At 36.8% G+C, this 12,630-nt stretch overlaps 1 protein-coding gene across 9 annotated transcripts in view; it reads left to right on the forward strand.

Annotated features, from left to right (window-relative positions):
• The window catches only part of RNF111 (ring finger protein 111), a 95,018-nt gene that overhangs the window by 32,730 nt on the left and 49,658 nt on the right, over positions 1-12,630 (forward strand). For all 9 annotated transcript variants that reach the window (XM_077881280.1, XM_077881282.1, XM_077881281.1 and 6 more), the window contains one exon: positions 9,370-10,268. In XM_077881280.1, the coding sequence (XP_077737406.1) occupies positions 9,389-10,268 (880 nt within the window). In that variant the 5' untranslated portion in view covers positions 9,370-9,388. Of the gene's footprint in view, positions 1-9,369; positions 10,269-12,630 lie in introns of those variants that run through there.

The raw sequence follows: 12,630 nt of genomic DNA on the forward strand, positions 1-12,630 counted from the left end.
TCATATACAATAAAAGTAGGCTGAGACTTTGATTATTGACTACAAAAATCAGGATGTGATACTGAGTGGTAGAGAAAAGAAGTTGGTTCCTTAAGTGGAATGTGTGTTAGTCCAGGTCCTCTGAGAAATAGATGCCACGACAGTATTAAATGTGCAAGGATTTTTTTGTGTGTGTGGTAAAAAATACATTATATAAAGTTTACTATTTTAACTGTGTGCAAGTGTATGGTTTAGCATTAAATATTATTTAATATTTAATTTAATATTTATTAATATTAATTTAATTAATATTTAATTTAATATTTAGCATTGTTGTGCAGCCATCACCAGGATCCATGTCCAGAACATTTTTAATCTTTTCAACTGAAATTTTGCACCTATTTAACACTAAATTCCATTCCCTTTTCCCCCTGTACCCTGATGACCGTGATTCCACTTTCTGTCATTGAATTTGACTGCTCTAGGTACCTCATATAAATGAAAGCATATAACATTTGTCCTTTTGTGACAGGCTATTTCACTTAGCTTAATGACATCAAGGTTCATCGATGTTGTATCATGTGTCAGAATTTCCTTTTTTTTTTTTAAACTATTTTTTTAGAGCAGTTTCAGGCTTACAACAAAATTGATAGGTATATGACTTCTCATGTACTTACTGCCCCTACACATGCATAGGCTTCCCCATTATCAACATCAATCACCAGAATAGTACTTTTTTTTTTTTTTTTTTAACCCAAGGATGAACCTAAATTGACTCATCATCACTCAGAGGTCTTTAGTTTACCTCAGGTCTCACTCTTGGTGTTGAAGATTCTGTGAGTTGGGATAAATGTATAGTGGTATGTATCCTTCATTATAAAATCAAATAGTATTTCACTGCCCTAAAACTCCTCTTTGCTATACCTGTTCATCATCCCCTAAGCCCCCCTCCCTGCACCCACTAATGTTTTGTCTCCATAGTTTTACCTTTTTCAGAATTTCATATGCTATAGTTGGAATCATTTAGCATGTGTAGCCTTTTCAGATTGGCTTCTTTAACTTAATAATGTGCATTTAAGGTTCCTCTACATCTTTTCATGGCTTGATAGTTCCTTTTCTTCTTAACACTGAATAATTTCCATTGTCTGGATTTACCACAGTTTATCCAATCACCTCCTGAAGGACATTTTGGTTGTTGCCAAGTTTTGCCAATTATGAGTAAAGCTGTTGTAAGCATCCAGTTAGTGCAGGTTTTTGTATGGATTCCTTTCTATTTTTTTATTTTTTAAAAGATTTTATTTATTCATGATAGACATAGAGAGAGAGAGGCAGAGACATAGGCAGAGGGAGAAGCAGGCTCCACGCAGGGAGCCTGACACGGGACTCGATTTTGGGACTCCAGGATCGCGCCCTGGACCAAAGGCAGGCGCCAAACGGCTGAGCCACCCAGGGATTCCCCCCCGCCCTTTTTTAAAGATTTATTTATTTGTTGTGTGAAAGAGGGAGTGTACGTGCGACCTCGGGCGGAGGGGCAGAAGGAGAGGATCTCAAGGAGACTGTGCTGAGCTTGGAGCCCACACATGGCTCTATCTCACGACCCTGAGATCATGACCTAAGCTGAAATCAATAATCAGATGCTTAACTCACTGAGCCAATCAGGTGCCCTGGATTCCTTCCTTTTAAGGCTGAACAGTATTTCCCTATATATGTACAGCACATTTTGTTTATCCATTCATCCATTGATGCACATTTGGATTGCTTCTTCTTTTTAGCTGTTGTGAATAATGCTGCTGTGAACATGTATATCAGATATCTGTTTGAATCCCTGCTTACTTTTAGGTGCATACCTAAAAATGGAATTATTGGATCATATGGTAATTCTGTTAAGTTTTGGAGGAATTGCCATACTCTTTTCCACAGCTGCTGCACCGTTTTACATTTCCCACCAGCAATGTACAAAGGGTCCATTTTCTCCACCCCTTAGTGATACTTGTTTATTTTATAGATAATAGCCATCCTAGGTACTAAGTAGCACACATTGTATTTTTGACTTACATTTCCCCAATGATTAGTGACATCGTTCGGCATCCTTTTATGTTTCTTTCTTTCTTCTTTTTTTTTTTTTTCTTAAGTAGGCTTCACACTGGGTGTGGAGGGGCTTGTGTGGGGCTTCAACTCAGTGTGGGGCTTGAACTCAAGACCCTGAGATCAAGACCTAAGCTGAAATCAAGAGTTGGATGCTTAACTGACTGACTGAGCCAGTTACCCCTCTTTTTATGTTCCTATTGGCCATATGTATTTCTTCTTTGTAGAAATGGTTATTTAGTTCCTTTGTCCGTTTTTTAACTGGATTTTTGTTGTTGAGTTCTAGGAGTCCTTTATATGTTCTGGATACAACCCCTTATCAGATATCTTATAAGATACATGATTTGTGGATATTTTTTTCTATTCTGTGGGTTGCCTTTTCACTTTGTTGGTATTTCCCTTATTGCACAATGTGCAAGGATTTTATTAGGGAGAAGTGCTTATGAGAAAATGAGGAAGGAGCTAGAGAAGACAAGAGTTGTCGGACTGAGCAATGGAGGTCTGACCCTGAGTGAAGGAGAGAGGAAAGAAAAGTTGGGTCTTAGGAAGATGCAGCCATCGGAAGTCTTAAAACTAAAGTCAGCTATTAAGGGAGTTCTGTGTCTCCAAGGGACAGGCCCAACTTAGTTTCCCTGTCATTATGTCATTGGCCAGGAGCAGCCTGTGGGAAATGTGACTTATGGCAAATGCAGTAATAGATTTCAGAACACAGCATTTGGGGCTCTTCATCAGTTAAGCTTTCTGTAGTGGGAGGTCTTCAAGGCACATTATCATGGCTGCTCCAGAGGAGTCAGAGAAGACCTCTCCAAAGAGCTGACATTTAAACCAAGACCCACATTGTGAGCAGAAGGTATTTACCCTTTCAGGGGATCCCTGGGTGGCGCAGCGGTTTGGCGCCTGCCTTTGGCCCAGGGCGCAATCCTGGAGACCCTGGATCGAATCCCACATCGGGCTCCCGGTGCATGGAGCCTGCTTCTCCCTCTGCCTATGTCTCTGCCTCTCTCTCTCTCTCTCTCTCTCTCTCTCTGTGACTATCATAAATAAATAAAAAATTAAAAAAAAAAAAGAAATCTTTGAGAAAAGTATGGTAGGTATGGGGAATGCAAAGTGCAGGTGAAGTGAAAGTTTGCCATAGTCAAAGGACAGCAAGAAAGAAGGCCAGTTTGGCTGCAATCTAGTGAATAAAGAGGTGAGTTGGTAGGAGAAGTAGATGGACATTAGATCATAAAGAATCCATAAACTGTGGTTAGGAGTTTGGATTTTGTTTTTGAGACATTTGGAAACCACTGGAAAAATTTGAGCAAGGGTGTAATATCTGATTTATATTCTTAGGATACACCCAAGTTGATGTGTAGAAATGAACTGTTAGTAGAAGTAAGAACAACTAGCGTATTGCAATAGTACAGGCAAAAGATTATGATCGTTTGGACTAGGATGCTAGCCATGGATGTTTCCTATCCAAAGGTTAAACTCCTGGTAACTCTATCTTTCATTATCTCTGGATTTTGTGTTTTCCCATTCTAAACACCAGTCTCTTATTGTCTATGCATATATTTTCTCAGTTTCTATAGCAGTAGCATCTTTACTCTTGTGCCTCCAGTTTTGGCCCGCTTCAATCCCTTTTTCATCCTGAATTACCAGATGATCCAGCTGAGCAACTACAATAATACAGATTTCTTTTTTTTTTTTAATTTTTATTTATTTATGATAGTCACAGAGAGAGAGAGAGAGGCGGAGACATAGGGAGAGGGGAGAGAGGGAGAAGCAGGCTCCATGCACCAGGAGCCCGACGTGGGATTCGATCCCGGGTCTCCAGGATCGCGCCCTGGGCCAAAGGCAGGCGCTAAACTGCTGTGCCACCCAGGGATCCCCAATGATACAGCTTTCTAGTTTATTTTTCAAGGTATATCCCTTGTCTTATATTTTAGAATGGCCTGTCTCTTCTTCTGTCCCCCACTATGCTGTTAATTCTCTTTCCTGACTCTTATTCATCCTTTAAATTATGGATTCCTCCTTGAAGCCTTCCCTGGTCACCATCTCTAATATCTAAGTGTCCTTGCAGTGTCTTCCTTTTGGTGTTTTGTAATCTGTATTTCTCTCTCTCCTCAGTCTGAATTCTTTGAGGGTTAGGACTGTGATTTTACTTTTATAATGTCAGTATGTGGATCAGTGTCTCATGCAGCCCCTGATACATACATACCATGGTGGAAATGCAGTCTGTAGTGTTCTGTGAGTTTTATCTTGGAAGTTTTTTACATTATGGGGTTTTCTTCTGTATTCTGATAACATTGTATCTATAACTGTCTCTTCTAGAACCTTTAGTGAATTATCTGTTTTTTTTATTTCATCTTGGTGTCCTTGGTCAACAAGAATTCACATGAATCATTTGATAGCTAATAGTCTTATCTTCTGAACATTATTATTGTCTGTTTAGGCTAGGTTCCTTGATCATTGGTCTTTTCTCACATTTTTATTACATTTAGCCTCCTAAAAGTTGAATTTGGCAGTCTCACAATAGTTATCCTGACTGTAACTTCCTCCTTTCTGTCAGGTATAGTCTGCAAGTTAATTTTTATTTCCTAATAAGTTTATCACGGTTCCCTCATTCCTTTTCATAATTGAAAATATTATTAGATTGTGTGCTCTTACCTGTAAGAGCAGAACTCTCTAAGAAATTTAGTTTATGTTGGACGTTTTGCCAATGTAGTTATGAGCCCAGAATGGTGCCTTTTGGGCTGAAATATCTTTCTTGCTAATGAAATTTTTACTGTTCAGAATGTGGCAAAGCATGTTGCCCATACTATTTAGCTGTGAGCATTTAGGTGGTAGGAGAGAGTATTCTGTTAGGTACTTGATTTCATATTCATAAACTTGGCACATGGTAGAATAATTACCAATAGAAGAGAATTAAGGAGCACCGGGTGGCTCAGTGGTTTAGTGCCTGCCTTCAGCTCAGGGCTGAAGATCCTGGGGTCCGTGATCCTGGGGTCCGGGGATCGAGTCCCACCTCAGTCTCCCTGCATGGAGCCTGCTTCTCCCTCTGCCTGTGTCTCTGCCTCTCTCTCTGGGTCTTACATAAATAAATAAATAAAATCTTAAAAAAAAAAGAGAGAATTAAAAATTCAAAACATGTCCTAAGTATATCCTCTCGGGTACAAATACTTTTTTCCACTTAATTATATGAAAAAAGTGGATAAATAGTGGATGTATTTCTAGTTCATTTTCTGGTAATCTTTAAAGCTTTTTATAGAAAAATAGAAAATCATCTTATGAATATTTTTAAAAATCTTGTTTCTTTAGAGCTCTGTAAACTCATCATATTTTCATTTAAGCTTAACAGTACTTACATTTATCATTGGTGGTAAAAGTCACTCGTACCAATAATAATGACTATTTCTAAACCATATCTCAGTTTAGAGATAGAGTTCCTCAAAGTTGTGTCTGTGATCTTCATGAGTTTTTAATCCCCCACTGTTATTCTCATGTAAATTTAATTTATGATGTAAATTGCCAAATCCTAACCCTAATTTTTAGTTTTGAAAATTAACATTTTTAGTTATTGTGCCTTTTTTCATGCAAGGTTTGCTATTAGTTGTGTATCCTACACTAATATCAGGAGTAATTGGTATGCTGCCATCATGACATAGCAATAAAGTAATTGAATCAAACTAATATAAAGAGGGAGTATAGTCTTGTGGATTCAGAATTGAAACAATGTATAATAGCAAACCAGTCCTAATGTGGCTAAGGAGTTAGGTATATCTGATATGTATTTAACTTCCTTTGTAAATTAGATTAGCCTTTTTTTTTTTTTTTAAGATTTTATTTATTTGAGAGAGAGAGCAAGCAAGCGCTAGTGGGGGGATAGGGGCAGAGGGAGGGAGAAGTCGGCTCTCTGCTGAGCAGGGAGCCCAGTGTGAGATTCGATATGGAGTTTGATCCTAGCCCTTCAAGCTCATGACCTGAACCAAAGGAAGACACTTAAGTGACTATACCACGCAGGCACCCATGGCCAATAATTTTTATAGAAATAAAAGACTAAAAAAAAAAAAAAAGAAATAAAAGACTAGATTATGATTTCATCAAATACCAAATAGTTTGGAACATTCTTTATTGGTCCTTGTGTTAGTTTTGCTGCTTTTTTAGTTAAAAAAATACAGTACTGGTATTTATTTTTATGAACTTTTTTTTTTCTCAGTTCAAAATAAAAACACGAATTAGAATACTCCCTTGGTAGGAATAGCTCAGGTAATATGGGATGTTAATTTTGCATTTGATGACTGCTTGACATAACTCAGAGAACAGTTACTGGTGTACAAATACCGCATACCACACCACACACACCATGTACCTACCACCTATCCCCTATTCCTTCTTTGCCTCCAGCTGGGCAGACAAAATTCACCAAAACCCAGAGCAGAGTTAACCATAAAGAGTTCATTGTTTTGGCTTTGGGGCTTAAACTAATGGAAACGAAATTGAGTTTAGTAAATTATGCTATGAATCACCTCTTTGTAAATTCATTTATGGATTCCTGTTCTCAGAATTGATCTGTCCTTTTGGCGAGTTTTCATTGCCTCTGAGGATCTCCATTACCAGGACCTAGAGGGTGACTTAGTAATTAAGGGTGAGGAGTCTGAAACATTTTTTTTTTTCTTCAACATATGAAGTCTGTTTCTTCAGAGATACAACTCATCACAACTCTTGGGAGACATAGACTTGTGGAAGATCCCCAGATTTTTCTAAATCACATGACTCTTTTGATGAGATCAAAGAGGGGTGCATAAAATTATCTGAAGCCCAGAAATTTGGATACTTACTTTCTTGATTTTTTGGCAACAGCTTTATCCAGATAAGATTCAGATACCATTACAATTCTTCCTTTTTAATAGTATATGTCAGTGGTTTTTAGAATATTCAGAGTTGATTTAACTATCACCACAATCAGTTATGAAATGTAAAACATTTTCAGTTCACTGAAAATAAAGCTGAAACACTTTGGCCATCACATCTCCGTTCTCCTGTTAGTCTCCTGCCCTAGACAATCACTAATCTACTCTATCTCTATAGCATTGCCTGTTCTGACATTTCTTACAAAAGGAATTTTAGAAAATGTGGTCTTGTGACTGGTTTCTGTTACTTAGTGTAGCTTTTTTGGGTCATATCACTTTGTAGCATGAATTAGTATTTCATTTCTTTTGATTAACAGAGTAACCATTATGTGGATTTATTTATTCATCAGTTGATGGACATTTGTATTGTTTGTACTTTTGAGCTATCATGACTAATGGTGCCACGAATATTTGTGGCTACACCATTTCACATTTCACAGTGACCACACCATGTTATATCCCCACCAGCAATGTATGAAGATACCAATTTATTTATCCTTGCAAACACTTGTTATTATCTATATTTTTTATTGTAGCCATTTTAGTGGGCCATCCCTTGAATCTTAAATCACGTGTATCCATGCCTTATTGTTGTGATTTGTATTTTCGATATTTAATTATGGTGATCCTTGTCTGATTTGCTGCCTCTTGTAATTTGCTCATTCCTGTGCCCATGTGTTCACCCATCTTTGTGTTCCGCCTTTAGTACTGATCCTGCTGGACTCCAGACAGGACTTGATGGCTGATTTTGGATACAGCACTGCCTGTCCTTGAAATAAGAATTATAGGAAATAGAGGTTTTGATAGCTTTGTATAGAAATAGGCCTAGCTGGCTAGGGTGCCTAGCTGGCTCTGTCAGTGGAACATGTGACTCTTCATCTCAGGGTTGTGATTTTGGGCCCCATATTGGGCATGGAGCCTATTCAAAAAAGAAAGAAAGAAATAGGCTGTTTCTTTCATTCTTTTTTTTTTTTTAATTACTGTCATCTGATAATAGTTACACACTAAAATAAAATGTGAGACCTGTGAGGTTGTATATTCTTATAACTATCATTTGTGGAGAAGGAAAAGACTACTAAATACCTTTATCCTCTCTTTTTAGAAAGTGGTTTAAAAGTGCATGTTAAATACAAAACTAATCTGTAGTCTTAGAAGTTAAGATAGTGGTTACAACTTACAGTAGTTGGAGTGACTGGAAGGGGATTTCTAGGGTGCTGGTTATCTTATGTTTTGTGATCCTGGACGTTACCATAGATAAGTTCACTCTGAGAATTTGTTGAGCTATAAATTTAGAATATGTGTGTCTATTTCAATAAAAACTTAAGTTAAAAATCTTAACATTATTTAATTGTATTTTGTATTTGTCACACAGACTACCTTTCTAATAAATACATTTCATTTTGAACCATGATATTTATTACTTTTTTATTATTACCATTCTTGTGTATTGCATTGATGTAAATGCATTAATTTCAAGTCCTCTTGTTCAGCAGCCCCTAATTTCAAAGATGGAATGATTTAGATACCCTTAGATTAGTTAATAGGAAATTTGGTTTTATGTTCTGCTGTGCTGCTTTAACTGATTGATCTTTAGCAACTCACCGTCTTTCTGCATGTATCTAAAAGTTTGTGAAATGCGGCAATTGTATATTTTATCTATCAGCGAATTTAGATTCTCATTAGAGAAAGAATAGTGTGAAGAATACAACCATGGGGAAGAGAAGCTATATGTATATATTTTTTATTTATTTGACAGAGTGTGCTTGCATACGAGTGCACAACCAGGGGGAGCTGCAGAGGGAGGAGGGAGAAGCAGACTGTCTGCTGAGCAGGGAGCCAAACACGGGGCTTGATCCCAGGACTGGGATCATGACCTGAGCTGAAGGCAGTTGCTCAACTGACTGAGCCACCCAGGTGCCCCGAAGAGAAGCTATATTTATACTAGTTAATTATTTTTAGCAATCTAATACAGTAACCATCTAGATGTACAAAAAATATTTAATTACTACTTTCAGGATACTGGGAGAAAAAGTGTCTAGTCAAAGTCTTTTGAATTCTAGTCTTTTAATCTATTTTTACTATAATAGGTTTTAAAGAAATTGTTAGGTTTTAACCAAATATGTTGCTGGAGATAGGAAGATTATACAGCAAGGTAAGTCTTTGGTTAATAGAAGTTTTCAAGTAGGCTTATGTTCAGGTAGGTTTGTGATCTTCACTTCTAAAAGTTGGGTATGTGGTAGAGGTATCAGAGAAAAATATTGTAAAAGAACAGTAAAATTACTTATTGTAGCCATTTTATATCTTGGTATATCAGGAAAAGGTATGCTATTAGTGTTCTCAGTGGAATCTGAAACTCTTCAGTTAATAATAAAACACATTAACTTTCTTTTAAATCTCTAATTATGTCTTCTAGGCCTTCCTTAAAGTTTCCCATGTCTCAATGGACTCCTGAATATAACAAGCTCTATACCTTAAAAGTGGATATGAAGAGTGAGATTCCTTCTGATGCGCAAAAGACACAGGAGAGTCTGAAAGGGATCCTCTTGCATCCAGAGCCCATTGGGGCAGCCAGAAGTTTTCCTGCGGGAGTTGAGATGATTAACAGTAAAGTGGGAAATGAATTCTCTCATTTGTGTGATGATTCTCAAAAACAAGAGAAGGACATGAATGGTAACCAACAAGAGCAAGAAAAAAGTGTTGTTGTGAGGAAAAAACGCAAAAGCCAGCAGGCTGGCCCTTCTTACATGCAAAATTGTGTTAAAGAGAACCAGGGAATATTAGGATTGAGGCAACATCTAGAAACACCAAGCGATGAAGATAATGATTCCTCTTTTAGTGACTGTCTTTCTTCTCCTTCATCTAGTCTGCATTTTGGAGATTCTGATACTGTGACTTCGGATGAGGATAAAGAAGTCTCTGTAAGACATTCCCAGGCAATTTTGAGCGCTAAAGGTAGAACTCATAGTGCACGGTCCCAGAAGTGGCCTCGGACAGAGACAGAATCTGTTTCAGGATTGTTAATGAAAAGACCCTGTTTTCATAGCAGTTCATTAAGGAGACTTCCATGCAGAAAGAGATTTGTAAAAAATAATTCCTCACAGAGGACACAGAAACAAAAAGAGAGAATATTGATGCAGAGAAAAAAAAGAGAAGTGTTAGCCCGAAGAAAATATGCATTGCTCCCCAGTTCTAGTAGTTCCAGTGAGAATGACCTCAGCAGCGAATCCTCTTCCAGCTCATCAACTGAAGGTGAAGAAGATTTGTTTGTTTCTACCAGTGAAAACCACCAAAACAATCCAACTGTTCCCTCAGGTAAAGATGTTTCTTAAGTTGAGCAAAACATGAAAGCATTGTGTTTGTGCTTAATTTTCTTCTACATTTTAGTGATTTTATTGCTTTTAGAAGGAATATGAGGTTCAATTTACTTTTATTTTTAAGCCATATGAACAAATTACCAACTGTAGAATCAAACCATGACTCCAATTCTAAGATCCAGATTTTTGTATTTTATACTTTTTTGGATAGCTCTGTGATGGATATCTTTCACATTCTACGAGAGTAAAAACACTAAAAAAAAAATTACTTAATATTGTTTTTCCTTTAAGTACGCTATTTTTTTTTAAAAGATTTATTTATTTATTCATGAGAGGCAAAGACACAGGGAGAGGGAGAAGCACACTCCATGCAGGGAGCCTGACGTCGGTCGGACTCCTTCCCAGGTCTCCAGGATCACGCCCTGGGCTGAAGGTGGCACTAAACCGCTGAGCCACCCAGGCTGCCCTAAGTATTCTATTCTTATTGTTTACTAATTACCTTGTCATGATCTTTGTAATTGAAAAATAATTTCAAGTATTTAAGAGATGCCTTTATTCTAATACTAGAACTTTTAGTTTTGACAGTGCTCAGTAGAGCACATGATTGATCAGTTAAAATTGAATTGATAAGGATCAGTTTGAGTGCACTCTCCCCTCCTCACAGTAAATATTATATTTAGCTAGAATAAGATTATGTGCAGTCTCTGAAGTATAAGTATGTTACATATATTACCACTTTACATTTACAAATTTGCTGTAATTTAAAGGAAGTTGATGAAGTGAGCATTGAGGAGTAAAGTCTGAACTGAGGGAAAAGGTTAATTTCTTATGAAAGAATGGGGCATTAAGGAGAGCTTTTTCGAGGGCTACAATCATGGTTTTTAATACTGACACAAAGGTTTCCCAGTCTTTGCCTGATGTCCTGCTTGTGCCATTTTCCCCTCTTTCTTTTCTCCTTCTGTATAGGTTACTTCTTTTTCCAAGACTCCTTTCCTCTTTTTATTTTTCTATCTTTGCCAGAACTCCAAAACTATAACTTTGATCTTTAGTCTTAGCCATGATCAGTTCATTTTTTTTTTTTAACTTCCTCAAATATTTGTTTTAAAGAGTTCATTGAAAGCCCCCAAGGTTGGGAGGTGGTTACAACAGCCATTCTCTGAGGTTTCTTGAGATACAGGGAAGTGAGAATAGGAATTGTCTTGCTTAGTTGCCGCATTTCACATTTTCCTCAGGTGGTTAGAATGTGAAGACTTGTTTGGGGAAGAGGGAGCAGCAGAGCCCAATTTCTGCTTGAAATTAATGAGGCAGGATGGTTGGAGACGTGAAGCAGAAGTTCCAAGGAGCTGGTATTTGTAAGAGGCATGAGAATAGAGGTAATGTAGGTCAGTATCAGTGCCTGTTTCTAGGAAGAAAGGAGTTCATATACTCCCAAGTATTCAAGATAAATGCAAACTCTGTAATTCATTTTGAAATCTTATTTAATACTGTAGTATGTGGTTTTTGCCATCTTTCTTGGAAGAATTGCATTTTTTCAACTACATATAATATTTTGAGACACTTAAGAGTAATGTGTGTCTCTAGAAATACAAACCCAAATGTTAAAACAGATTCTTTTGATTTTTTTCTGGTTTTTAGACCAGTGTTCTGTTTTAAACTAATTTGTTTTTTTTAAAATAATGGTTTAAGAGTAACATTCACATAGTGTGCAGTTTTAAAAGTACCAAGAATGTTTAAAATTAAAAAAACGTTTCCCACTTCTTCTTAGGTCCCAGTTTTATTACCTAGAAGTAGTTAGTTTCTTCTCTCCTTCAGAAAATGTGGAACATATATAAGGGTAAATAAATAATGGGGGTTTAAAAACTACTAATGTGTGTAGTTATAGCCTCGTTTGAAAAAAGTGGTTGCATAATATTTCCTTTGTATGGATGTTCCATAATTTATTTAGCCAGGTTTTGTTGATGGATGTTTGCTGCATTGAACTACCTTGTACACACAGTTTTGCACACCTAGGCAAGCATAAAGGCATAATTTCTAAAAGTAAATAGGAAGTTACATGCATTTAAAAATTTGCTAGTTAAAAAAATAAAATGAAATAAAAATTTGCTAGTTTTTGTTATCAGAATGCTCTCCAAGGAGTTTCATCAAGTTCCTTTATCACGCAACAGTAGATGATGTTATAAAAATAAAAATACCTAGCACTTTTTGGGTATTTACTCTGTGCTGGTATTGTTCTGAATGTTTATGTGTATTCTCATTTCATCTTCTCAGCACTCTTAGGATGTGTTCTGTTATTATCATCCTCATATTACAGATGAAGCATTTGGAAAACTATTTTAAAATAACTTATATCAAAAAGTTAA

This window comes from Canis aureus, chromosome 32 (genome assembly GCF_053574225.1).
Source record: "Canis aureus isolate CA01 chromosome 32, VMU_Caureus_v.1.0, whole genome shotgun sequence".
NCBI lineage: Eukaryota > Metazoa > Chordata > Mammalia > Carnivora > Canidae > Canis > Canis aureus.